Genomic DNA, 27,243 nt, shown 5'->3' on the forward strand with positions numbered 1-27,243 from the left:
TCCGTGTCAAATTGGACAATGTAAATAATCTTCTCTGCTCTATTTTGTCGATTCCTTTCGATTTTGACCATTCCTCTTAAAATGCTCATTTCAGCTCTGGGCGTACAGCAGCATTGAAGAGGCCTAAGCTGTTTTGAAATACGTCCAAAACCCGTTTCGGTTATCGGCACTTAGACGATGTGTCTTGTTAATCGTCCAAGTACCAATTTAGACGGGATTTTAGATGTATTTCCGTTTCGATTATGAGCCCCATAGATTCTTTTGCCATTGATTTAACAGAGTCACGATTGGTCAAATCTGTAAAAATTAGAAACATAGTTTTAATTTCATTATTTGACTAATTAATTCCATCATCATAGTAATTTATTTTCACCTCATCCCTTTTAGATCCAATTAGTCTATTGCAATCTACAAGGTTTCCTCCTTTGTCTTTTCTCTGTCAGGTCAACTCTAATTAATACTCTGATTTCCCACCAGTAGATTTTAGCAAATAGAAATGTACGTATGTTCCAATTTTTTTTTCTGATTGCTTTTTTTTTGTTGTTTTAAGTTCTTCATTGTTGTTGATTTGCTATCAGAGCTCTAGCAATGGTATCTCCTATGATGAGAATTGGTAATTGATTTTACGAGTTACCAGACCTGAAAGGTTGGTTTTGATTTTGTATGTCACACTAAAACAACTCAAAAGCATTTTCCCACTTGGCAAAGACTTTTATGATACCATGCCTTGTAATATAATTTTCTGAATCTGTGGTTTATCTGTGCTTAACTCTACATTGCATATAATAACTATTCAGTCAGGGTTATAAGCTGCCAGGAGCAAATTAATTTTTCTTAATTATCTTTTCCATTTCCCTCTCTAATCTCTAGACACCCTTATTTTCTTATACATACATATTACTCACACTGATATACACACTTGGTGACAGACCATACTTCCACTATAGGCTTCCTTAGGGAATGTCCACTATAGGCTTCCTTATGGAAAGTCTACACTATTTTTAGAAGCTTTTCAATAAATGATGTGCTGTTTAATAATGGCTTCAGGATGAATGGTATTGTAAGAATCTGTTTAATTATGGCTCCCTAAAATGTAATTATTCCTATGTAATTCAAGATGTCTGTAGAAGTCTTACCTGTTTTATTCTGTGTATGTTACTTTTGTAATGCCGCCTAGGAATAGGTGGTGGATAAATCTTTTAAATAAATAAAGGTCAGATTAGAGGCTGGCAATTTCTCTTTATCAATCATAGCTCATTAGATCCAGTAAGTTCCTTCTATAATTTCAAATGTGGGTTTTTTTTCTACTTCTGTACCATTTATCCCATTCTGATTATCGGTGTATTTCGCATACTTCTACATATTTTTTGTACAGCTATCATCTCAGTGCCTAAAACGTAGAACACTGGAACCTTCAGATGTCCAAGGCCCAGTTAAAAGCCCACCTCTTTGAGAGTACTTTCGACTCTTAACTCTTCTCACCTTTGATTCTGCATCCCCAATTCTATATGTCATGTCTGTCTGTCCAAGTTAGATTATAACTGCAACATAAATTTGGTCTTAACAAATTGCAAAATTATAGATGGTTGCAGTTGAAGCAGGCCATTCAAAGGGGGTTTCCTGAATGGAAGAATCTTAAAAATTAATATAGTTTGCCGGTCCTGTGTTTTCAGGTGGATTTCCTGGGACACCAGGCTGCTCAGTGATATAAATGAATATCTGGATTTTTGAATAAGATACCAAAAACTGGTCTTCGTGACATTTGGAGCATTGAGATTAAGCATCAGATTATTGCTTCTCAATGGCCACAAATTTGGTCTTGGAGGATGAGATGTACGATGTCAGCATCTATGAGACAAACTTGATTTTTCTTATTACATAATAATAATAATAACAGCTTATATACCGCAATACCGTGAAGTTCTATGCGGTTTACAAAGATTAAGCAATGGTACAAATTGATTGACTTTAAGAGGGGAGGAGCTTTCTGGACCCCTGTTCGTTTACATAAATTAGATAGTTCCAAGTCAAATAGATGTTGGCATTGTCATCTTGATGCTGGAACTTTAGATCATTTACTTTACTATTGTCCCTTGATTCTGCAGTTTTGGAGGTCTATTTGGAATCAAGTAAATAACATGTTAGAGAATCCAGTGGCTTTATCTTATGATACCATTTTATTTGGTACTCTTATGAGAGCCAAAAGTCAACTATCAATGAATAATAACAAGCTTCTATTAGTGATGACAGGGGTTGCCATGCAGCTTATTTTAAGAAATTGGAAAAACTGGGATAGGTGGGAATCCCTGTGTTATACATACAAAATGGAGCGTTGTATGGCCATACAACAGGGAAGATTGAAGAATTTTATAGAAGTATGGGAGCCATTAACTAAATACTGTAAAGAGGAATAATTTAATTTATTTTATTTTATAAGCAAGTAAATGTACACATCCTGGGGGGGATGGGGTAGGGAAGGGAATGGAATTTTATGATTTTATGAATGGTTTCATGAAGGTTTGAGTTATTTGTTTGTATATTAGCTGGGAGGGAGGGGGAAATTTCTTTGTTGCAGTAATATTTGAAAGTTTGCTGTGTTTATTATACAATGTACATATATGTGATTCATTTATGGCGCATTTGTAGTTTGAAAATCAATAAAGAATTTTTATTTAAAAAAAAAAGGATTATAAGCTCTTTCGAACAGGGACCATCTATAAATGTCAAAATGTACAGCGCTGTGTACACCTTTCAGCGCTATATATATATAAATGATAAGTAGTAGGAGTAGTTCAGCATTGAAATTATCAGCTCAATGTGCAGCAACAGCCATAAAAGCAAACCAAGTTTGGACTTATCTGAAACAAATTCCTAGAGGAGAATCCATAAACCATTATTAAGGTAGACTTCTGGATAGCCACTATTTATCTCTGCAGATAAACAGGATGGGCTATATGTAAATCCTGACACACAAGTTGGGTGTGTATCAGCAGTATTCTATGAATGTGTGTCGTAGCGAGGGTGAGAGATGCCCAGTGCAGTGGCGCCCCTCATCCACCCTCTTTTCTGCCCCCGCCCGCTCCTTTCCTGCCCACCCCCCGACGCGCGTGCAAACCCCTTCCCTTCCCCTGTACCTCTTTAACGTTCCCGACGCGAGCAGCAACCCCAACCTGCTGCTCACGCCCGCGTCGGCTCTTCCTCTGTCACTTCCTAGGCGCGGGGTCCAGGAAGTCAGAGGAAGGCCCGATGCTGGCGCAAGCAGCAGGTTGTTGTTGCTGCTTGCGCCAGGAGCGTTAAAGAGGTACGTGGGAAAGGAAGGAGTAAGGGGGAAAGAAAGGAGGATGGGTGCCGACGTCCCTATCAAGATGATGTCCGGAGTTGACTCCTCCCCCCCTTTGCTACACCATGCCCCTCTCAAGGGAATGCTCCTTCTGCAGTTGCATATGGATACACTTACCCCTTGTTTTACTAAGGTGCGCTAACTGACTAGCATGCGCTAATCAAATTAGAAACATAGAAACATAGAAAAAGACGGCAGATAAGGGCCGCGGCCCATCTAGTCTGCCCACCCCAATGACCCTCCCCTATTTATCTCTGTGCAGAGATCCCACGTGACGATCCCATTTCTTCTTAAAATCAGGCACGCTGCTCGCCTCGATCACCTGAAGTGGAAGTCCATTCCAGCGATCAACCACTCTTTCGGTGAAAAAGTATTTCCTGGTGTCACCGTGCAATTTCCCGCCCCTGATTTTCCATGTATGTCCTCTTGTCGCCGTCGGACCTTTGAAAAAGAAGATATCTTCTTCTACCTCGATACGGCCCGTGAGGTATTTGAACATCTCGATCATGTCTTCCCTCTCTCTGCGTTCCTCGAGTGAGTATAGCCGTAATTTATCCAGCCGTTCCTCGTACGGGAGATCCTTGAGTCCCGAGACCATCCGGGTGGCCATTCGCTGGACCGACTCAAGCCTCAGTGCATCCTTGCGGTAATGAGGCCTCCAGAATTGTACACAGTATTCCAGATGAGGCCTCACCATGGATCTATACAATGGCATAATGACTTCAGGCTTGCGGCTGACGAAACTCCTACGTATACATCCCATGATCTGCCTAGCCTTAGATGAAGCCCGCTCCACTTGATTGGCAGCCTATGCATCCATACGTGTTAGCGTTTAGCGCGCGCTAATCGTTTAACACACTTTAGTAAAACAGGGCTATCCTATAACTGGGCACACAAGTGTATTTCTGTGCCGATCTCTCCATTTCAGCCCCATTTCAGTGCCTTACATCCATAGAACACTTTTCCACCTTGAAGGCTGTGCATGGAATTCGTGCCTAACTATGGGCGCCATTTATAGAATTCCCCGGCATATTTTTACCCACATGGAAGATGGAAATAATTCAATTCCTGCAGGTACAGCACTGTTTTATCCATAGAAATACTTTTTAAAAATTGCCTTCCAAATGCTAAAGAATTGTTTACAACCATGGATTCTATCACTTAAAGAACATCTGAACTCACAGAAACATACATGATATTGACACAAATTATATTTATAAAATAATAAAAAAAGCTGCATAAGTTTGTTGCTAGAGACCTACCTTGCAAATATGAGAAATTTCTACAGTACATTTAGGAGTCCTTTTACTTAAGCTCAACGTGCGCTAATGGACATTAGCACAGGCTAAATACCGTGTTTTTCCGAAAATAAGCCCTACCCTGAAAATAAACCCTAGTCCCGGGATTCACCAGCAGTTTCCCTTTCCTCCCATCCCTTGAGTGAGCACTGCCCCCCCCCCCAGCACCCATATCCGCCACACAGCTGAATCCCCATCCTTCCCTCCCTAAGCAGCGTCAGGCCGGCAACACTTTAAACAGGCTGCTTCGGCCTTGTCCGCCCATGAATTCACTCTGCCGTTAGCGAATTCATGGGCGGACAAGGCCAAAGCAGCCTGTTTAAAGTGCTGCCAGCCCGATGCTGCTTAGGGAGGTAAGTAGGGCTTGCGGCAGGGTTCCGATGGGAGGGAGGGAAGGATGGGGATTCGGCTGTGTGGTGGGTGCGGGTGCTCGGGAGGGGGGAGGGGCGGTGCTTGCTCAAGGGTTCTGCTGCACAAGGGATGGGAGGAAGGGAAGGGAAGCTGGGCAAGGGTCTTGCTGCACAAGGGATGGGAGGGAAGGGAAGCTGGGCAAGGGTCCTGCTGCATGAGGCATAGGAGGGAGGGAATGACAGAAGCTGGGTAAGGGTCCTGCTGCACAAGGGATGGTAGGGAAGCTGGGCAAGGGTCCTGCTGCACGAGGGATGGGAGGGATGGGAAAAAAGATGTTGCATATGTGGGGGAGAGAAAGGAAAGAGGAAGAATTGGAGTGAAGGAGAGGAAGGGAAAGATGAACATGTACATACCCCAAAAATAAGACCTAGTACGTTTTTTGGGCCTAAAATAAATATGACACTGCCTTATTTTCAGGGAAACACGGTAGCTGCATGCCAAATTTTATATCTATGGATCACATAGCACTTATCATACCCTCGTATCCAGTAGTGCAGTGGTCTCAAACTTGCGGCCCGCCAGGTACTATTTTGAGGCCCTTGGTAAAATAAAAGTTTCTTGATCATATATCTCTTTAGCTATAAATTACAATATTATTATTAATAATAATAATAATAATAATAACAGCTTATATACCGCAATACCGTGAAGTTCTATGCGGTTTACAAAAGATTAAGCAAAGGTACAAATTGACTGACTTCAAGAGGGGAAGAAGAAAGAGAAGTAATTAGACAGGAAATTCATTGTTGAGGAGAAAAGTGATCAAAAGGACAGTAGGTCGCTATTGAGAGGAAAGAGATAAGTGGATCAGTTGTCAAGATGTTTTAGGAACAGGTGTGTTTTTAGACGTTTCCTAAATTCTTCATAAGTAGAGGGCGAAAGTAATTGTTCTAGGTCTTTACCCCATGATGCTGCTTGGTGTGAGAGAAGGAATTCATGGTGTTTTTTCAGTTTGCAACCTCTCACTGGGGGGGAAACGAAGTTGGAATGTGAACTTCTCTTGTGTCTGTTGGTTGAGAAGGAGAAAAGGTCAGTAATGTATTTGGGGCAAGTCCGTGTAATGCTTTAAAGCAGAAACAGGCAAATTTGAACTTTACGCGTGCCTTCATCGGCAGCCAATGTAGCTGCCGGTAGTAGGGTGTCACGTGATCAAATTTTTTTAGTCCAAAAATTAGTCTGACTGCCGCATTCTGCAACAGTTGTAGGCGTCGCATATTTTTTTGGGAAATTGCCAAATAGGCGATGTTACAGTAGTCAAGCAGGCTTAGTACGAGGGATTGGACTAGGATTCTAAAAACCGATGTAACAAAATAAGCTTTAAGGGATCTGAGTTTCCAGAGAGTGAAAAATCCCTTTCTGATTAAGGAATCTACTTGGTCTTTCATGGTTAGGCATTGATCCAGAATTACACCTAGTATCTTTATGGAGGGCTGGATAGGGTAACTAAGGTTATTGATACAGAGGGGTGATTTAATGTCAAGTGGATGTGGTGAAGCAATGAAAAAAGTTGTTTTATCTGAATTAAGTTTGAGCCTAAAGTTTGTCATCCATTGTTCCATCATGTTTATAGCTTCTGAAGCTTTGGGAATAGTTTCGGAGACAGAATTGGTGAATGGGATGATAATCGTAAAATCATCTGCATAACTAAATAGTTTTATCCCCAGCTGGGTTAGCTTCGTGCCCAGTGAGGACATGTAGACGTTGAAGAGCAATGGGGATAGTGGATAGCCTTGGGGCACACCGGATGGATTGCTCCAGGTGTCGGAAAGCTCATAATTAAAACAAACCTGATAGGTGCGGGATATAAGGAAGCCACGGAACCAGTTCAGCACCTTATTCCGGATACCAATGGCATCTAGGCATTGCAGCAGTTTCATGTGGTCCACTAGATCAAAGGCAGAACTCATATCGAATTGCATTATCAGGGCATTAAGGCCTTTACTAAACAGTAGGTGCAAATTGTCTAAGATAGCCGCAATTACTGTGTCCGTACTGAATAATGGCCTAAAACCAGATTGAGTTTCATGGAGGAGAGAGAATTGATCAAGATAACTTAGCCAAAAGGAAAGATTTATATACTATAAAGAGTTTTACCTCATGCAAAATTGTCATAAACTATTTTTTCTGAGGCCCTCCAAGTATCTACAAATCCAATGTGTGGCCCTGCAAAGGGTTTGAGTTTGAGACCACTGCATTAGTACATGCTAAGCTTTAGTAATAGGGCCCCTTCACGATTAAAGTGAATTATTTATTTATAGAGCAAGATAAATTTCTATATCATGAAACTTTTGTCTGCTTAAAAGTTGCTATATAAAAGCATATAACCATTTTTATTTGCATACCACAGAATAATAATAAATACCCTAAAATGTAATAAGTACATTAAAAAAAGAAAAGAATACAAGAGCTTAAAAGCAAAACTGTATCTAATAATTAGAGAACTAATGCTGGGTTTTACTAAACCGCGGAAGAGTTTCTTACCACGGGTTGACGAGGTAAATATTCCAACACTCATAGGAATTGAATGAGTGTTGGAGCATTTACCTTTTGGCCTGCAGTAAGAAGCTCTTTTGCGGTTTATATTTTATAGAGAATAATTTAGTATAAACTTACCATTAAGACTGCTTCTATCTATCAAATTTGTGTCAACTGGCCAATAGGCTCCATCTCCATGACGACCTGTTAATATAAAAACACATCTCAGTAAAAGCATGATGACTCAAATAAAAGAAACAAGTTTGGGTAGTTTTTTAAAAGGATTTTTTTTTTCTTTGTTCAAGGTTAAAACAAATACTGTGTTAAAAGTAGTTTTGGGACCATATGCCTAAAGTGTTTCATGATTTGAGCTAAACGCATTTTTTTTAAATGTAGGATTTTAATGTGTGGAAAACGAAAACTAACACTGACTCGAGAAGGAAAATTCCATGCACTAGCACATAGGCCCTGATTCTATAAAAGATGCATAAAGTTTGGCTAGGCACGCCAATCTGGGATGCATACGAAGAAGTTTTGTCAGCCAGAAGCCCGAAGTTGTAATGCCGTTGTATAGGTCCATGGTGAGACCTCATCTGGAATATTGTGTTCAATTTTGGAGGCCACATTATCAAAAGGATGTGCTGAGAGTGGAGTCGGTTCAGTGAATGGCCACCAGGACTCAAGGATCTCCCATATGAGGAACGTCTAGGTAGGGTGCAGCTATACTCTCTCGAGGAACGCAGAGAGAGGGGAGATATGATAGACATGTTGAAATATGTTACTGGCCGTATTGAGGTAGAAGAAGATATCTTTTTCCTTACAGGACCTACGGCAACAAGAGGGCATCCGTTGAAACTCAGGGGTGGGAGATTTCATAGCAACACTAGGAAATATTTCTTCACCGAAAGGGTGGTCGATCGTTGGAATGATCTTCCACTTCAGGTAATTGAGGCAAGCAATGTGCTCGATTTTAAGAAAAAATGGGATAAGCATGTGGGTTCACTTCGAGGAAGTGCTTAGGGGGGAGGGTCCTTAGAGTGGGCAGACTTGTTGGGCCGGTGGCCCTTTTCTGCCGTCATATTCTATGTTTCTATGTTATCTAGGTGCCTAACTTAATTATTCAATTAGGCTTAATAATAACGATTTTAAAAAATTATCTGGTAGATGTCTACTGTAACTCGGTAGGCGCTTATCACTTCGAGGTAGACGTCTACCCTGAGACGCCTATCAGAAATTAGGTATGGTTAGGGGCGGATTCTGGCCAGAATACGGCTATGATTTGACTTAGGCACCGGTAGGCACCTAACTTAAGTGCACTCATATAGGTAAAGAAAACCCTGGCCTACATAGGAGTGTGCCTAAGATTTCAATACATACTGGCATAATTCTATAAATGGCGTCTAGAGTAGAGAGCTGCACGGGAACGGGGACGACGGGAATCCCGCGGGTTCCCCCTTTAGGTCACGGGGATCCCGTGGGGACGCCCCCTAGGGTCGCGGGGATCCCGTGGGGAATATCAGTGTTCCCGCTAAGGTGCGCTGGCCTGCGCGCGCGCACAAAATATTACATCACAGCGCAAAGTTTCTCTTCACAGCGCACACACGCGTCGCAAAGGTAAGGGGAGGTAAGGTAAGGGGACGCATTGGGGGGATTGCACTTCCCCACAATTGCCATGCTTCGGTTCCTCTTCTTCCTTCCTTCCTCCCCCCCCCCCCCCGCGGGACCCTGCGGCACCATCAACTCTTACTCCCTCTAATGTCGGCCCTGCAGCTCCAGACTTCCTCGCACCTTCTCCCCTCCCCCTTTGGATCGCTATTATTTTAAATGTTATAGCCGCGGAGCTGTATCCATCAGTGGAGATGTCTAACCTCGGCCTGCCCCGGAACTCTTACTGCAACAGTGACTTCCTGTTCCTGCCTAGACGGGCGGCTGCTGCAGTAAGAGTTCCGGGGCAGGCCGAGGTTAGACATCTTCACTGATGGATACAGCTCCGCGGCTATAACATTTAAAATAATAGCGATCCAAAGGGGGAGGGGAGAAGGTGCGAGGAAGTCTGGAGCTGCAGGGCCGACATTAGAGGGAGTAAGAGTTGATGGTGCCGCAGGGTCCCGCGGGGGGGGGGGGGGGGAGGAAGGAAGGAAGAAGAGGAACCGAAGCATGGCAATTGTGGGGAAGTGCAGAGCTGCAGGGAAGAGTGTTGCGGTACCCAGCTGGAGGGAGAAGGAAGATGAGGGAGGGAATTAAAGGAGATGCCAGGGCTTGGAGCATAGGAGGAAGGTATGCCAGTCTAAGGGAAAAGGAAGGGGGAGATGTGAGAGCATGGAGGGGGAACGAAAGATGGAAGAAAAGGAAAGGAGAGAGATGCCAGAGAATCAGGGAAGGGGAGATACCAGACTATGAGGAGAGGTGTGGGAGAGGGAAGGCGAGGAGAGAGATGCCAGACCAATGGGGTGAAAGGAGAGATGGAAGGGGGAGGCATACAGTTTCTGGAAGGGGCATAGAAGGAGAGAAGATGCCATATAGGGGAAGAGAGACGGCAGACAGTGAATGGAAGGAAGAGAGTTACAAGAAGATGAGGAAAGGAGAAACCACAGAAGACAAAGGTAGAAAAAAATTTCTATTTATTTATTGCTTTAGGAGACATGTGTCACTGTTTCTGTGAAGCATTGTATGCAGAGTCCAGCTTCTTGCTGGTTCAATTTAACCTTTGTCTATGTATTTTTATTTTATCCCCCCTTTTACAAAACTGTGAAGCGTTTTTAGCACCAGCCTTGGTGGTAGCAGCTCTGATGCTCAGAATTTTATGAGCATCAGAGCTGTTACCTCCGTAGCTAAAATCCACACTACAGTTTTGTAAAAGAGGTTAGTTTGTGATTACATATTCCTTACTAGGCGAAGGTGTTTTCTGTGTTCTGTGTGTTCGAAAGACATGGTTTTCTGTTAGGATTGACGGTGTAGGATTGATCTGTGCTGGTCTGGCTTGTTTAGTTTTACAATGGGTGTATTGATGTACTGCTCACTGCAATATGTAAGATGCTGCCTTTTCCTAGGTACTCATGTGTGACGTGTGGTTTGTTACTAAAAATCATGTTTTTCTTACAGATGGGGGGGGGTGCCAAAAAATGATGGGCCCCGGATGTTACATATGCTAGGTACGCCACTGTATGTAAAGATACCAGAAAGCTGGCGTAGCAAAAACTTCTAAGTTTTGAGTATTTAACCCTCCCACAATCTCACGGGCACTCGTTTCAAGTTTATTGAGATTTTGATTTAAACGCAATATCAAATATTTTCAATGCGTATAACAAAAATAAATTTGGGGAAATAAATAAAACCATTTGAACCAGTGTTCCCGCTAAGCTGCGCTGGCGTGCGCTGGCGCACAAAATATTACATCGCAGCGCACACGTTTCTCGTCACAGCGCACGATCGGAAGAGGCGTACGGCAGATGGCAGGGCGGCGAGAGGAGAATCGGGCGAGTTGGCTCATAACTTGCTGGCGCCCGATATTTTTGGCTCACGGTGAAAAAAGTTTGCTCACAACACCCGCCCGCTTAGAGGGAACACTGGTGGGGATGCCTCCGAAGGTCGCGGGGTTCCTGCGGGGCTGGATGTACTAAGTCGCGCGGCTTTTCTCCCTACTTGCTCTGCTTGCAGCATAGAGCCGAACGGAAGTCTTCCCGACGTCAGCGTTGACGTCGGGAAGACTTCCGTTTGGCTCTGTGCTGCAGGCAGGGTAGGTAAGGAGGAGTAGCCTCGCGGCTCGAGTGGCTACCAAGGGAGGGGGCGGTCCGGTCCGCCCCACCCCGGGTGCAGCACAGCTGGCCAGGTCCCCTTACTTTTGTGGCGCTTTCCCGACCAACCAACAACAGCCCTGGTCCGACAAACCTCCCTGCCCTTAACCGCAAATCTAAATTACCTTCTTACAGCAGCTGTAAGAAGGAAATTTAGATTCGCGGTTAAGGGCAGGGAGGTTTGTCAGACCGAGGCTGTTGTCTGTTGGTCGGTCGGGAAAGCGCCACAAAAGTAAGGGGACCTGGCCGGCTGTGCTGCACCCGGGGCGGGAGAGAAGGAGGGGGGAGAAGGACGCTGAAAGCACTGGGGAAGACAAAGGGGTGGAGAAGGACGCTGAAAGGCCATGGGGAAGATGGGGGGGTAAGACAAGCATTTGTGGAAGAGAAGGGGGAGAAGGATGCTGACAGGACATGGGGAAGACGGGGGTGGGTGGGTGGGAGAAGGACGCTGAAAGCACATGGGGAAGACAAAGGGGTGGAGAAGGACACTGAAAGGACATGGGGAAGATGGGGGGATGGAGAAGGACACTGAAAGGCCATGGGGAAGACGGGGGGGGGGTGGAGAAGGACGCTGAAAGGCCATGGGGAAGACGGGGGGGGGTGGAGAAGGACGCTGAAAGGCCATGGGGAAGACAGAGAGGGAGAAGGACGCTGAAAGGACAAGGGGAAGACAGAGGGGGGGAGAAGGACGTTGACAGGACATGGGGTAGATGGGGGGGGGAGAAGGACGCTGAAAGGAAATGGGGAAGAGAGAGTGGGGAGAAGACGCTGGCAGGGAAGAAGACAGAGATGCCAGACTATGGGGGGAGCGGAGGGAAGAAGATGGGTGCCAGACCAATTTGGAAGGGGGGAGAAAGGGAGAGGCACAGTAACAGAACAAATGGAAGACGCAGAAGGAAGAGAGACAGTGGATGGAAGGAACTGAATGAGAACATGAGGAAAGCAGAAACCAGGCAACAAAGGTAGAAAAAGAATTCTATTTCTTTTATTTTTTTTTTTTGCTTCAGGATAAAGTAGTATATATTAGTTGTGTTGATAAAAATTTATAAACAAAAGAGGATCTGGTAGAAACCCGTTTACAAAGTATGTATTCTTCCCAATTAATATTTCCAAATTAATAAATTCTTTTTGCTTATTTGTAAATGGGTTTCTACCAGAGCCTTTAATTCAGTAGCATAATTAAATGAAATAACTATTTCTGAAGTTTATAGGGACGGGCGGGGACGGAGGGGATTCCTCGCGGGGATGGGCGGGGACGGAGGGGATTCCTCGCGGGGACGGGTGGGGATGGAGGGATTCCTCACGGGGACGGGTGGGGATGGGTGGGATTCCTCACGGGGATGGGTGAGACTTTGGCGGGGACGGGTGGGATTTCTGTCCCCGCGCAACTCTCTAGTCTAGAGGATAATTTAAAATTGTGCTCAACAATGCTTAGAAGTTAGGTGCCGTTTATAGAATCAGGGCCAATGTACCTGCTGAAAGTTAATGCGAGAAGCACGAATTCAGCTAGCTCATGATAAGTATAAGTGCTATCTGGATAATGTTTCCACACCTAATCTCCACACATGCCACACTCCTGACAAAAAAATTATGAAAAATTCAGTAGCACATGGTTTAACATGAGGTAACAGGCAAACTATCGCAAAGTGACATGGGAGGGGAGGAGCTGGGGAAGTAGCTGCCAGGAAGTATAAGAGGTAGGGCCAGAGCTGGGTTAAGGAGGCCCAGGAGAGAAGAAGGGCAAAATGATCCCAGTATACACCTTGACTTCAACCACTAGACATTCTACTTGGCTGAGGTAAGTCAACTACTTTTTGCTGAGTATTTGTGAGCCATGTTCTGGAGTCTGGTTAGTGCCAGACCTGGTTACCTGAGAGAGAGAAAGAGAGACTGTGCAATCTGTGCTTAGGCCATGGTAGATACCAGCCATGGACAGTATCATGGTCCTGTAAGTTACCACCCTATCTTAAGACTTTTTGCCTTTAAATTAAGAGACACTTCCCTATGAAGTAACAGGATTCAGATTTCTATGTGTTGTAACTTTTATGATTGTGTCTGGCTATGTGTGCACAGGCCCAAATCCAAAACCCTGGTCGCACTTACACATGGATTCCTAATAACCTTGCATTGGTCCTGATTCTTTGAAAAAATGATGATTTCAACTGAGACTGCCACTTGATGAAAACTTTTTTTTTAAAAAAGGTTTATCTGAGTTCTTGAGTAAGTACTTTTTTTTTGCATTTTTTACAATAAGGACATAGGAGTTTTAATAAATAACCCATGAATGGTTCAAAACCAGCTTGAAAATTAGGCTGAGCATACTTCAATTTTATGTAACTTATTCCAAACTAGAATGGGAATGTCTAAAATGTTATATTGTACAAAGAAGCTTCACATTTTAAATGGCCCTTCAGAAATGAGACAAAACAATTTTATCGCAAGGAAAATTACATCTTCATAAATGCAACAACCTCAAACAGGCAGAATTTCATTAACAATATTATCACGCCTGTGTCTGTCCCATCAAGTGTGTGGTCCATGTGAAACTAAAAACTCAAAGGGCCTCTTTTACAAAGCTGCGCTAGCAGCTGCAGCATGGTAACGGCCCCGAAGCCCATATAGATTTAAAGGACTTCGGGGCTGTTGCCACGCGGCAGCCGCTAGCGCGGCTTTGTAAAACAAGCCCAAAGTGAAAAGCCATATTATTTCTAATGCAAAGTACTGATTGTAAAACAATATTTGACAGAGTGAAGCCACTTTACCTTGATCATTAGCCATTTTGTCAGGGTGTTCCACTGGAAGAGAGAGAAAGAGAGAAAAAGGGTATCATTAAAAGCTGACAGCTCTTGGCAGGTGAGTTGAATTGACATATCACATCAGCAAATCTGTTAGCAGGTTTTGATATCAAAATGCTGTATTCCTAAACATTAGATCAGGGGTAGGCAATTCCGGTCCTCGAGAGCCACCAGGTCAGGTTTTCAGGATATCCAGAAAAAAATATGCATGAGATAGATTTGCATCTCAAGGAGACAGTGCATGGAAATCCATCTCATATATATTCATTATGGATATCATGAAAACCTGACCTGCCTGTGGCTCTCGAGGACCGGAATTGCCTACCCTTGCATTAGATGGATGGATCAAGATTAAGGAAGATATTTTACAATCCTTGTGTGGTACCTATAGAACATTAGTTAAGGTAATAGCGTCATGGATTTGATATACTGCCTCTCTGTGGGTACAAAGTGGTTTACATAAGAAGAGCCTTTCTGGGTCAGACCAATGGTCCATCAAGCCCAGTAGCCTGTTATCACGTTGGCCAATCCAGATCACTAGTACCTGGCCACAACCCAAAGAGTAGCAACATTCCATGCTCTGATCCAGGGCAAGCAGTGCCAGGAAATTGTCCAAACATATCTTAAAACCATCTACACTTTTTGCTCCTATCACAACCTCTGCAATGCATTCCAGAGCTTAACTATTCTCTGAGTGAAAAAATATTTCCTCCTATTGGTTTTAAAAGTATTTCCCTGTAACTTCATCAAGTGTTCCCTAGTCTTTGTAATTTTTGATGGAATAAAAAAATCGATCCACTTGTACCCGTTGTACTCCACTCAGGATTTTGTAGACTTCAATCATATCTAAACTAAACCTTAAGTTTGTATACCGTATCATCTCCATAAAGATAGAGCTCGGCACGGTTTACAGGTAAATTCAATAAATGAGGGAAGGACATAATAAGAAATTAGAGGTTATGAAGAGGATAGCAAGCATTACATTTTAAATAGATAGCTTTACGTTTTGGAGAAAAGCCAGGTTTTCAGATGCTTTCGGAATAATTGGAATGAGTCTAGGTTCCGCAGTGGGGCAGGGAGGTTATTCCAAATCTCAGTGAATTTGAAGAAAAGGGATTTCCCTAATTTACCTGCACACAAGACGCCTTTTAACGAGGGGAAAGATAGTTTGAGTTTGTGGGAGGATCTGGTTGTGTCAGGTCTCGAAGAATTCCAGGATAGTGGAATTAGGGGAGGAAGAATGCCATGTAGGATCTTGAAAGTTAGGCAAGTACATTTAAAGTGAATCCTAGAAATCACCGGAAGCCAGTGAAGTTTTGACAGAAGCGGGGAAACATGGTCAAATTTGCTTTTTGCGAAGATCAATCTAGCCACAGTATTCTGGATCCACTGAAGTCTTTGAAGATTTTTATTGGTTAGACTTAGATAGATGGAATTACAATAGTCCAGTCTGGAAAGAATGATTGATTGTACATTTCAGCAAAATATTGTTGGCAGAAGCAGGATCTCATTTTCCTCAACATTTGACGACTAAAAAAAACATTTTTTTTTACCAGAGTTGAGATGATCATTAAAGGAAAGTGTAGAGTCAATAATGATGCCCAAAACTTTGCTTGAGAATTCAATCTGCAGTGTGGGACCATAAGGTAGTGGAATGAGCGTGGGTAACTGATCTAATTTTGGGCCAAGCCAGAGTAGTTTTGTTTTAGACTCTCTATACCCTTAGTACTCTCTAATATTCTTCTATTTACTTAATGTTATCTAAAACCACATAATTCACCCCATTCTTATCTCCTAAAGACTTCTGCTTCCAGTTGGTAACTCTTTACCCAACCTTTTTTTTTTTTTTTTTTTATTACCTTAAAAATTTTATATCATCGCTTATTCTATTCTTTCAAATTTTGAATGTAATTCTTGTTTTTAGTTTGAATGTAATCCGCCTTGAACCGCAAGGCAATGGCGGAATAGAAATCACTAATGTAATGTAATGTAATGTATGAATGGCCACAACCACTGACCCGCAAGCTTTGCTTTGAAGAATGCTGGTGTAGGACTGAGGTTGAAACAGACACTACAGGATGACAGTCTCTGGTATCCAGAGCAGATCTTGTGATGTCATAATGCCTCATTCCACCAGTGCCTAAGAGCCAATCACATCAGTGATGTCATAATGGCTTCATTATCCTTGGCTCACATAAGAATCAGAGTATGAATGGCCACAACCACTGACCCTCAAGCTTTGCTTTGAAGAATGCTGGTGTAGAAGGACTGAGGTTGAAATAGACACTAGAAAATGACATGGGATTATTTCCCACGGTTATCCGCGGGGACGGGAACGGTGATGAATTTTGTCACCATGTCATTCTCTACCCACGACCTTTAAGCTCCAAATTGAAAATGCGGTAAAAGTTGCGTATTTTATGTAAACTTAAAACCACAGCGACATCCTTTACATTTTGTACTGTTGTTGAGTCTATATTTTCTTCACTTTTAAACTATTGCACGCCACAGAACCACATTGTTTTATTTCATTTTTTTCTGCCATGATGTTGCACGCATCGTAACTCAAAATGCAGCTGTCCCATCTTCTTATTGGTTGCAAATGCATCAGTCATATACTTGTGATTCCCTTTTTACTGCATTGGCTTTCCATTAATAGTTTAACCACTTTTGGACAAATCTCTTCATAAAGGCAGTTAATAAATCTCCATAAAAATGGTAAACTGATGTAGCATTTAATTCTTTGCAAGACACGGTGATTCATTGATGAGATCTCTTTGGCACTCAGCCCCCCAAGGATTGCTGCACATCCCTTTCAATAAGAGAACAGCTCATTCAAGTTCCTTTTCTGTTGCTAAACCAAGGTTATAGAATTCTTTGCTTGTTAATCTGTATTCAGTGATTGATCTCTTGTCCATATATGCAGTTTTTTACTCACTTGTATAAATTGACATACCCTAGAATGTGAGGGGAAGAGTGTGGCACAGTGGTTAAAGCTACAGCCTCAGCACCCTGGGGTTTTGGGTTCAAACCCATGCTGCTCCTTGTGACCCTGGGCAAGTCACTTAATTCTCCCATTGCCCCAGGTACATTAGATAGAGTGTGAGCCCACCAGGACAGACAGGGAAAAATGCTTGAGTACCTGAATAAATTCATGTAAACCATTCTGAACTCTCCTGGGATAACAGTATAGAAAATTGAATAAATAAATAGAGGAAGTGTGTGTGGCCTGGTGTCCAGAGCAGGGGTGTCAAAGTCCTTCCTCGAGGGCTGCAATCCAGTCAGGTTTTCAGGATTTCCCTAATGAATATGCATGAGATCTATTTGCATGCACTGCTTTCATTGTATGCCAATAGATCTCATGCATATTCATTGGGGAAATCCTGAAAACCCGACCGGATTGCGGCCCTCGAGGAGGGACTTTGACACCACTGGTCTAGAGCTACAGTCTCAGCACCCTGAAGTTGTGGGTTCAAATCCTATCCTGCTCCTCATGACACTGAGAAGTCACCTAGGAATCCTTTTACAAAGCCACAGTAGAGGTCTCTACAAGAATTCATGTTAAAAACCCAATTCTTTGTTAACGCTTTCTTGTGCTGAGATTTTATATTTAGAATGGATATGAAAATGTCTTCTGTGCCTGCTGACTGCTTTTTAAAGTATGGTGATTTCTAACAATTGAAATATGTATGTTTTGTCCAACATTTTATGATTGTTATTATGTAAACCGTATAGGCAATATACGGTATATAAATTTTTAAATAAATAAATTCCTACGAACTTCGGAGCATTTACCTCGCCGGCTCACAGTCGAAACCTAAACTGCAGCCTTGTAAAAGTCAGTGTTAACCCCTCATTGCCTCAGGTACAGAGTTTGAGCCCGCCATAACAGATAGGGAAAAATGCTTGAGTACCTGAATGTGATCTGCCTAATCCCCCTTTGCTGCTGGTATGTCAGATAAAGGGCTGCTTTTACTAAGGTGCGTTAGCATTTTTTAGCGCACGCTGGAAATTACTGCGCGCTACGCTTCTAGAACTAACGCCAGCTCAATGCTGGCACTAAGGTCTAGTGTGCGCGGCAACGTAGCGCGCGCTATTCTGCCCGCTACAGCCCTAACGCACCTTAGTAAAAGGAGCCCAAAGTGTGAGTCCTCCAGGATAAATATGGAAAAATGTCTGAGACAGAATATGACCCACCTAAAAACTTACCCCCTGGTTTAGGTAGGTGCGCTAACCAATTAGCGTGCGCTAAATGCTAACGTGTCCATAGACTAACACGCATGCGTTAGCATTTAGCGCGCTAAATCGATTAGCGCACCTTAGTAAAACAGGGCCTTACTGATAATGCGGAATAAAAGTGTTACAAATAAATAAACTAAAATAAAAAATATGTCCTTGCAATTTATTTGCTAGTGAATTCTATCAGTTTGTGTTTGCATTGTCTTTGAGTAGTCCTGGGACTGTCTAGTCTTATTGGACCAGATATTCAAAAAAAGTGAGCTCCTAAATTTGTACTCCTAAAGGTAGGGTTACCAAATGTCCAGATTTACTCAGAAATGTCCTCTGTCCAGATGTCTGACTCTGGACATTTTCCTGGACTGGAGAGAGTTTGTCTGGGCTTTGGACTCACTCTCTCCCGTCCAGCTCCCGCCACAGAGTCAGGTCTGACTCTCGTGAGTCTCCCCTGTCCCTAGTACCTTCTCTGGCGCTGCAATTTAAAAACTTCAGGCAGTCGGCAGCTGATATTTCTGACAAGATCTTTCTGACATCAGCCTGCCCCAGAAGCCTTCACTTTGCAGCAGTTCCTGTTCTCGCCTAGGTGGGCCACTGCGGAATGAAGATGTCCATGGCAGGCTGACGGCAGAAGGATCACATCGCTAAAGCTGAAGTTTTAAAATTGCAGCGCCGGAGAAAGTGCTAGGCAAAGGGGGAGACTCACAAGAGCCAGACCTGACTCCGGGGTGACCTGGGTGGGAGGCTGGAGAGAGAGAGGCTGTGCTGGGGCAGCTTAGGTGGAGACTAGTGGGAGGCAGGGGCAGAGCGGGAAAGCATGGGTGGGGCAGGAGGTGGGGTGAGGTGGGGCAGGGGCGGGGCCAAGCTCCCTCTTTTTTGACTTAGCAACTATGGTAACCCTACCTAGGGTTACCAGATTTTTCTGAAGGAAAATCTGGACGCATAGTCACGCCCTTGCGCCCGCCCAGTTCCACCCCATTCAGCCTGTGTCACGCACCGTTCTGCCCCCAGATAGCATCTGCACATCTGACGCAATGATGTCACGCGCACGTGGGCATGACATCACCGCGTTGTGTCTGCGCATGTGTGGATGCCCCTTCCCGACGCGATTTCGACAGGAAGTTTTTCAAAGAAAGTGCCGGGTTTTCAAAAGCCATCCGGAAAGGAGGAAATGTCCGGGGAAATCCTGGTAACCCTAACCCTACCTAAAGGGCTCTTAATGCATGGTTAACACCCAGAAATAGTAGTTTGACTATGACTGGGTGTTAAACTATGGGTTCCTTTTACGAAGACGCGGTAGTGGTTCAACGCGCGTAATACTGCGCGCTAAACTGCCGGCCGTGCTAGCCGCTACCGCCTCCTCTTGAGCAGGAGGTAGTTTTTCGACTAGCGCGCGATGAAAAGTCACACGCGTTAAAGCCGCTACCGCGGCTTCGTAAAAGGAGCCTTATGTGTTACTGAATTTTTCAGAATATTTCTGTTGGGGGGCATGGCACCGGTGGAGACTGGGTGTGGTTACACGTTACACTTGCTGCATGTTAACTGGCTAATTTTCAAAGATGCAAGGTACAGGGTGAAGTGTAACAAACAAAATGGAAACCAGAAAGAGGATTGGATATAGTAAAACAAACTGGCTTCAATAGAAGAAAAGGAGTGATTGAGAAGTGACCCAATTAGGCTTGGAAAACTGCTCAGAAATATGAAACTCTGAAAGACTTTGAAACTTTGTTTTTTCAAACATTCTTGGAGTTTTTGAGTGTGCCCATAAGCTTGTTAAGTTTGCCATGACTGGAAGGTGAACTCTTCTCCAAGGGAGGTTTAACAGCCTTCCCTTCAGAGTTTCATATTTCTGAGCAGTTTTTCAAGCCTAATTGGGTCACTTCTCAATCACTCCTTTTCTTCTATTGAAGCCAGTTTGTTTTACTATATGTTAACTGGCTAATGCAGAGTTCATGCGGGAGCATTTATGGTCTGTTAAATAGGAGGCGGTAAGTGGTCCCACATTAACTCTCAGCAGTTACCATGCACTAACGAGAACATTAACAAACACCGGGTAGGCCCCCCTTCTTGATGTAGCTTTACCCCCTCTTTTACAAAGGTGTGCTAAGCTATTTAGCGCGTGCTAAACATGCGCTAAACGCTAACGCGTGCATATCACCCAATGGACGCGTTAGCAGTTAGCACATGCGTTGATTTAGTGCGCGATACATCCACGCTAAAACGCTTAGCGCGCATTTGTAAAAGAGGGCCTGGAGTTTTAAGTTAGAGCACTTCAAAGCCACACATTAAAACGTGTTAAGCCCAAAACGTAAGACTAGCCACTCAAGCAGCAAAATTAGATAACCAAATCGCCAATCTACTGATAACAACCCCAGACGACAAGATGTTCAGAAAGGAAATAAGAACTATATTCTTCAAGAAATCCCTGAAAAAGGCTTAATACCACGAGTACCATCCTTCTTCCCATCTTCTACCTAACCCAATGATACTACCTGACCCGCTCTTGGAAATGACCTGTGATCTTACTTTGTAACCCTCCATCTATTACTCTTTTTGTAATCCGCCTTGAACCGCAAGGTAATGGCGGAATAGAAATCTCTAATGCAATGGAATGTAAAATGACCCCTAAGCTAGACTCCTAAATCCGTACCCCATTTGCAGCCAAATTAGAAGTGTAAATTTTCAACTGAAAATTCATCTTAATTTAGGGACTTAGGGGTCCTTTTATCAAGCTGCGGTAGGGGGGTTTAATGCGCGTAATACCGCGCGTTAAACTGCCCGCCTCGCTAGTCGCTAACGCCTGCATTGAGCCGGCGTTCGTTTTTTAGCCAGCCGTGGGGGGTTAGCGTGTGATGAAATGTCCGACGCGCTAACCCCGCTAGCTTGATAAAAGGAGCCTTTAATATTATGTTTATAATATTTGATTTCATGATTGCCTTAGCTATCCACCATATTGTTTCCAATTGGAAAGAGAATTCTAGGCTTAATTTTTACGAATGGTGGAATCACCTTTGTGTCATCAGAAAGTATGAGGAAATAATAACATTCAAACAAAATAACATAGCCAGATTCTCAAAAATTTGGACCCCTCTTGATGAATATGTAAGGACTCATGTTAATCCTAATTAACTTTACTTTGTATATTAACTATACTATATTTTGCATTTTATCATGTATATTTTGGTATCTGCAGCTTATTGTTTTGTTTTATTCTTATACTTTTGTATTTGTAAAATTTCAATTAAAAAATAAATAAATAAATTTAGGCCTAAGGAGAAAAAAAAGTGAGGTCGAAAGGATGAATTTAGGCCTGCCATTCATTTTCCTAGATTTATGATCTACGTTTGTAAGCCTAGTGCTTAAAATCAGTGCTAAGCTCCTACCTTTTTTTCCCTTGCTCTCTATCTGCCTCTGTTGCCACTCACTTTTTATGCTCTTAAATTTGAAATTTAGAAATATTTTGAGTATATATTTAGGGGTCCTTTTACTAAGATGCGCTAACCAATTTAGCACATGCTTAGTAAAAGGACTCCTTAGATACTCAGCCCTAGTGAATTTTTAAAGAAATCAATTTAACAGTATAAAAAATTTATCCAGATATCATAACTCTCCCCCACGTCCTTCCCCCTCTCTAGAACATTTCCCCCTTAAATTCCTTCTCCTCTTGTAATTTCTCCTAACGATTCAACTTTGTAACCAGCCCATTAAATTGTAATTCCCCTGAAAATGTCCAGTTTTCCTCTGATGTAATCTTCAAACTTCTAGTTTCAAGTTTATTGAGATTTTGATTTTGATTTAAATGCAATATCAAGTATTTTCAATGCGTATAACAATAATAATTTTTTGGGGGGGACAAATAAAACAATTTAAAACCGTATACATACAATTTTATCCATAGTTACATTAAAGATACGTAAAGAATTAGAGGTTAAATTACATTTGATTTAAAATAAACAATTAAAATAGAATAACAATTAGGGAAGAACAATTTTTTATGAAGACTTAGTTTAAGAGTAATTGTTAAGGTGAGACATGATCTAAAAGTAAATAGGAGAATCAAAAGGATTGTCTTATCTAAGATTCTTACAACTCCTCCTCAAAGACTCAATTATGTAACAAGCCCCCTAAATTGTAAATCTCCTGGAAATGTCCAGTTATCTTCTGATGTAATCCGCCTAGAACTGCAAGGTACAGGCGGAATAGAAGTCACTAATGCAATGTAATATAATGTAATAACTCTCAAAGGGATCCCTTTATTAAACTACGACAAAAAGTGGGTTTAGAGCACCCGTTACAATGGCTGATTTTCCCATTTTCCAAATTAATGGCACATCTTAACAGTAGACCACATTGATAGCTATGCTCCTAAATTCTTTGAATATAAGGCCCATTATATATTTATTTATTTTACCCCTCCCCCCTTTTTTTTTAAACAAAACTGTAGCATGGTTTATCGCGCCAGCAGGAATTCTATGAGCGTCGGAGATGTTACCGCTGGGGCCGCTGCTAAAAATGCGTTATGGTTTTGTAAAATGGGGGGGTTAATTTTTTATGAGTATATACCGCTACTGCTCGAAGCGGTTTACATTCAGGTACTCTAAGGGATCCTTTTACGACGACGCGTTAGTGGCTTTATCGCATGCACATTTTTAGCGCACGCTAACCCCTGTGCTAGCCAAAAAACTGCCGCCTGCTCAAGAGGCTGTAGCGGCTAGCAAGGCTGGCAAATTAGCATGCGCTATTACGTGCGTTAAACCGCTAACGCGGCTTCATAAAAGGAGCCCTAAGTATTTCTCCTTATCTGTCCCAGCAGGCTCACAATCTAACTATCTTATGTTTCTTGTTACCTGGGGGCGATGAACTTGAAAATTTTGGTTTCATGACATTTCCCGATGTCATTTTTGGGAATATTCTTTTTGTTTGGGGGTATTGGGGTATTTTAACAATATAGGACCTGTGTCACCCAGAGTGTAACCTCTTCTGGAAAGATCATGCAATCTTTTAAAGGTCTGTGCCTTTCTGTTCATTTTAGTTTGCCAATGACATAAAACAACCTGGATAATTTCTCATGTCATTTTAAAACAAAAGAATGTCCTTTTGGTTACACATCCAGAATCTAAGATCTGTAAAATACAAATAAACCAATTAGTAAAGTCAATAAACTAAAAACTGTTCTCAGAAACAATCTCAAACCTTTTGGTGTTCTGTAAGGAATAGGGTCAGAGAGAGGTCCAATTCCTTTGGGATTGCGAGCTTGGATTCGGAAGTAATACACAGTATCCAGGTTGAGGTCCATGATTTGATGGGTAAGCCTATCACCACTGATGGACTCCATGACCCACTCATCTATTGGGATATTCTTGTCCAGGGTATAATATAAGATATAAGCTGTAAAAATATGACAATACTGTTAATAATTAGATAAATTACTGTGTAATTCCACTGCATATCTCTGATACGTTCCAAATAATAATAAAATAGGATGAATGTATAAAATTTTTTTAAAAAATTGCTCAAAAAATGCCATGCATATTTTAAGGGTAATTTGATAGAAAGGCAATCCTATAATCTAGGCACCCACATAATACACCCTTTGTGCATATAAATGTCTAATACCAGCACTTACCATACATCTGTGAACATACTTGTATAAGGGCTAGCAGGGCATGTAAGCATTGTTCTGTAAATACTGTTCAACATGCTCAGATCGCCTATAAATAACTTTCTCCTAGGGCAGCAAACTCAATATGGATGTCAGCGGGCACTTTGCATCCATGACTAATGATTATTTAAAAAGAGTCTCATCAGATTTTCAAAACCCAGACAAAGTGCCGGGTTTTGAAAAGCCATCCGGGGAAATCTGGTTGTCTGCTAACCCTAGCCATGACTCTGACCGCCCATTTTTGGGGAGGCCATGGCTCCTGTGGCCTCCCCCAGTCCAACACCTCTGCCAGTTGATATTTGGGCAAATGGGCAAAGGCAGGACTACTTTTTGTGTAGTCCTATCTGCTCACTTAGCTATGCAGGCACCAGAAATGATTATGGCTGGTTCCCACACAGTTGCCAGCTTCTCCTTCATTCTCCTCACGGACTAACCTGGCACTAATTGGACAATGCCACAATGATCAGAGCAGATATTTAGCTGCATCGCCTGGTTAAGTGTAGCTGGAACACTGAACATAATTTAACAGGAACTTTGACTGGGTGACCAGAGAATTGGATAGAGGGAGAGCGCTAGATGTGGTATATTTAGATTTTAGCAAAGTCTTTGACAGTGTTCCACACAGGTGTCTAATAAATAAATCGAGTGTCGTCGATAGGGGCCCTAAAGTGAGGGGCAGGCAAGCTCTGTAGGACTTCGTTGAACCTGCATATCTCTAGTGACTGAAAACACAATATTGATGTGCCACGCCCTACTGGCAATGATGCAGTTGCAGGACCTCCGCTCAGCTTAGAGCAGCGGTCTCAAACACGCGGCCCATGGGCCGCATGTGGCCCCCCAGGGACTATTTTGCAGCCCGCAATCTGTCCTCGCCTGAAGCAGGGGTCCCCAATCTGCTTCCCTTCCCACTGCCCTCCCCCAAGCCACCGCAATCGGGGAACAGGCCAGCGCCCGAGGTCTTAGCTCTTCCTGCATATCTTCCCCAGCTCGGAGCCGACCAATTCTCGCCACCCGACGTCAATTCTAACGTCGGGGAGGAAGTTCCGGGCCAGCCAATCGCTGCCTGGCTGGCCCGGAAGTTCCTCCCTGACATTAGAATTGACATCGGGTGGCGTGAATTGGTTGAATTCCCGCGCTGGGGAAGATAAGCAGGGAGAGTTAAGACCTCGGAGCTGGCCTGTTCCCTGATTGTGGTGGCGGCTGGCCTGTTCCCCGATTGCGGCGGTGGCGGCCTGTTCCCCAATGGTGGTGGCTTGGGGGAGGGCAGGGAGAAGTAAAGAAAGAAAGGGGGGACAGGGAGACAGAAAGAAAGAAGGGAAACGGGACACAGACAGAAAGGGGCATGGAGAGAGAAAGACAGAAAGAAAGGGCGGGCATGGAGAAAGAAAAAAAAGAAAGAAAGGGGGCACGGAGAGAGAGAGAGAAAGACAGACATATAGAAAGAATGGGGGCATGGATAGAGAGAGAAAGAAAGAAAGAAGGAGGCAGGATGAAAGAAATAAAAAGTTGGGGGAGGGAAGGAGGTAGATGCCAGACCAGGGGAAAGGAAGGAAGGAGGGAGGGAGAGAAAGGAAAGAAAGAGATGTCAGACCATGGAAATAGGGACAGAAGAAGAGAGAGATAGAAGGGAAGGTAAGACATGGAAACGTAGATTTTGAAAAGAAAGCAGAAAAATTGAATATTAAGTTAATGCCAAAGATGGATGCAAGATGGGTTATTTATTATTACTTTTTCAACAGGCTTTACGCACAGTAACAGCTGTTAGCTTGTGACAGTAACCTTTTGACGTTTTTTGACGTCACTACGTTTCGACGGAGGTCACCCTTCCCCTCCCCCTTTTTTCAGTATAAATCGGGTGAGGCAATTCGTGCTCTCTGTCGTTTAAAAATTTTTGAACTTAATGACCGGTATGTAAGTTTTCAGTACTTCTTCTCCTTATCGTTTTGCCAATAAGTTGCTAAGTGTTCCCTCATCACAGTGAGTTTGAGTATACTGCTGTGGTTTGTGGTTTTTAACAAATTTATTATTATTTTCCAGATTTTCTCTTGGCAAAGCATAGTACTCTATTAAGACTGCACAGAGGGCTTCAAACGAAAAATTTTTTGAGTCTCCTGAAGCAGATCTCGAAACGGGGCCGCGTTGGGACCCCCGAGAGCCTTAAGATTTTCAAGCACGTTCTTCAGCTAAGTGCATTGCATTATCTTTTTACACAAGAGAATTTTTGCTTAAAATATTTGGAATAGTACTACATTGAGCCTATAAGAAATTCTAACTTTTATCAGAGAACAGAGTGTGATATTCTTTACACCAATGCTATGATTGGACGGTAAATCCTTTCTCCAAGAGGAGGTTTTCACCCCCTCTTCAGGGTTTCACTTCTCTGAGCATTTTTCAAACAGAGATCACTCTCTCTTCACTGGTAATTATTATTATAGTAGTCAGTCTCCTATTTATCATTATAACTATTTTTCTGACTATATTTTGATATAAATCCCTGTATTTTCTCAACAAAGATGGATGCAAGGCAGAAAGTGAAGACGGAGAGAAAACCAGTCAAAGCACAAGAAGACCCTGGAAACATAGTTAAATGCACAGAAAAATAAAGTCACCAGACAACAAAGGTAGGGAAAGTGTACGAAATGTGTCCGTTTTGAGAAACGAAAGATATTAAACTTTAAATGTGAGGGCTGCAGAAAAAATAGGGTACTTGGAGGGCCGCAGAAAAAATAGTTAATGACCATTTTGCATAAGGTAAAACTGTTTATAGTTTATAAATCTTTCCTTTAACTATAAATCTTTCCTTTAACACTGAGGTATTATAAACTCATACATAAGGAAATAAAAAATATTTCTTTATCCCCCTTCTTAGACCTCAATTTTTGGGGGGTGGTCATTCAAGAAAATATATGAGAGAAAAATTAAAGAAGGATTTAATTAACAAATAGGCTTAATGTATCTAAGCGCCAGCTATTAAAATTTCATTATCCCTCAGTCCTTGATGATCTTCTTCGCATCTAGGAATTCCTTCAGATGGTTTGGAGAAAAAAAGGTATATTTGACTCCCAAATACTTAACCAAGCATTTGCAGGGGTATGCTAGAAGAAACGTTGCTCCCAAATTAATAGTATCTTGACGCATAGAAAGAAATTCTTTCCTCCGTTCTTGCGTAGTCTTTGCGACGTCAGGGTATATCCATATTTTCTGTTCCCCGAATAACTTTTGTGAGTTTTTAAAG

The 27,243-nt window shown here is 42.6% G+C and overlaps 1 protein-coding gene across 3 annotated transcripts in view; it reads right to left on the minus strand.

The window, feature by feature from the left end:
* Positions 1-27,243, minus strand: part of DCC (DCC netrin 1 receptor) — a 906,493-nt gene that overhangs the window by 167,502 nt on the left and 711,748 nt on the right. For all 3 annotated transcript variants that reach the window (XM_033934276.1, XM_033934287.1, XM_033934268.1), the window contains 3 exons: positions 23,540-23,734; positions 14,081-14,113; positions 7,663-7,728 (listed from right to left, as the gene is read on the minus strand). In XM_033934276.1, coding sequence (XP_033790167.1) covers positions 7,663-7,728; positions 14,081-14,113; positions 23,540-23,734 — 294 coding nt within the window. The remainder of the gene's footprint in view (positions 1-7,662; positions 7,729-14,080; positions 14,114-23,539; positions 23,735-27,243) is intronic.

Source organism: Geotrypetes seraphini, chromosome 1 (genome assembly GCF_902459505.1).
Source record: "Geotrypetes seraphini chromosome 1, aGeoSer1.1, whole genome shotgun sequence".
NCBI classification, from domain to species: domain Eukaryota; kingdom Metazoa; phylum Chordata; class Amphibia; order Gymnophiona; family Dermophiidae; genus Geotrypetes; species Geotrypetes seraphini.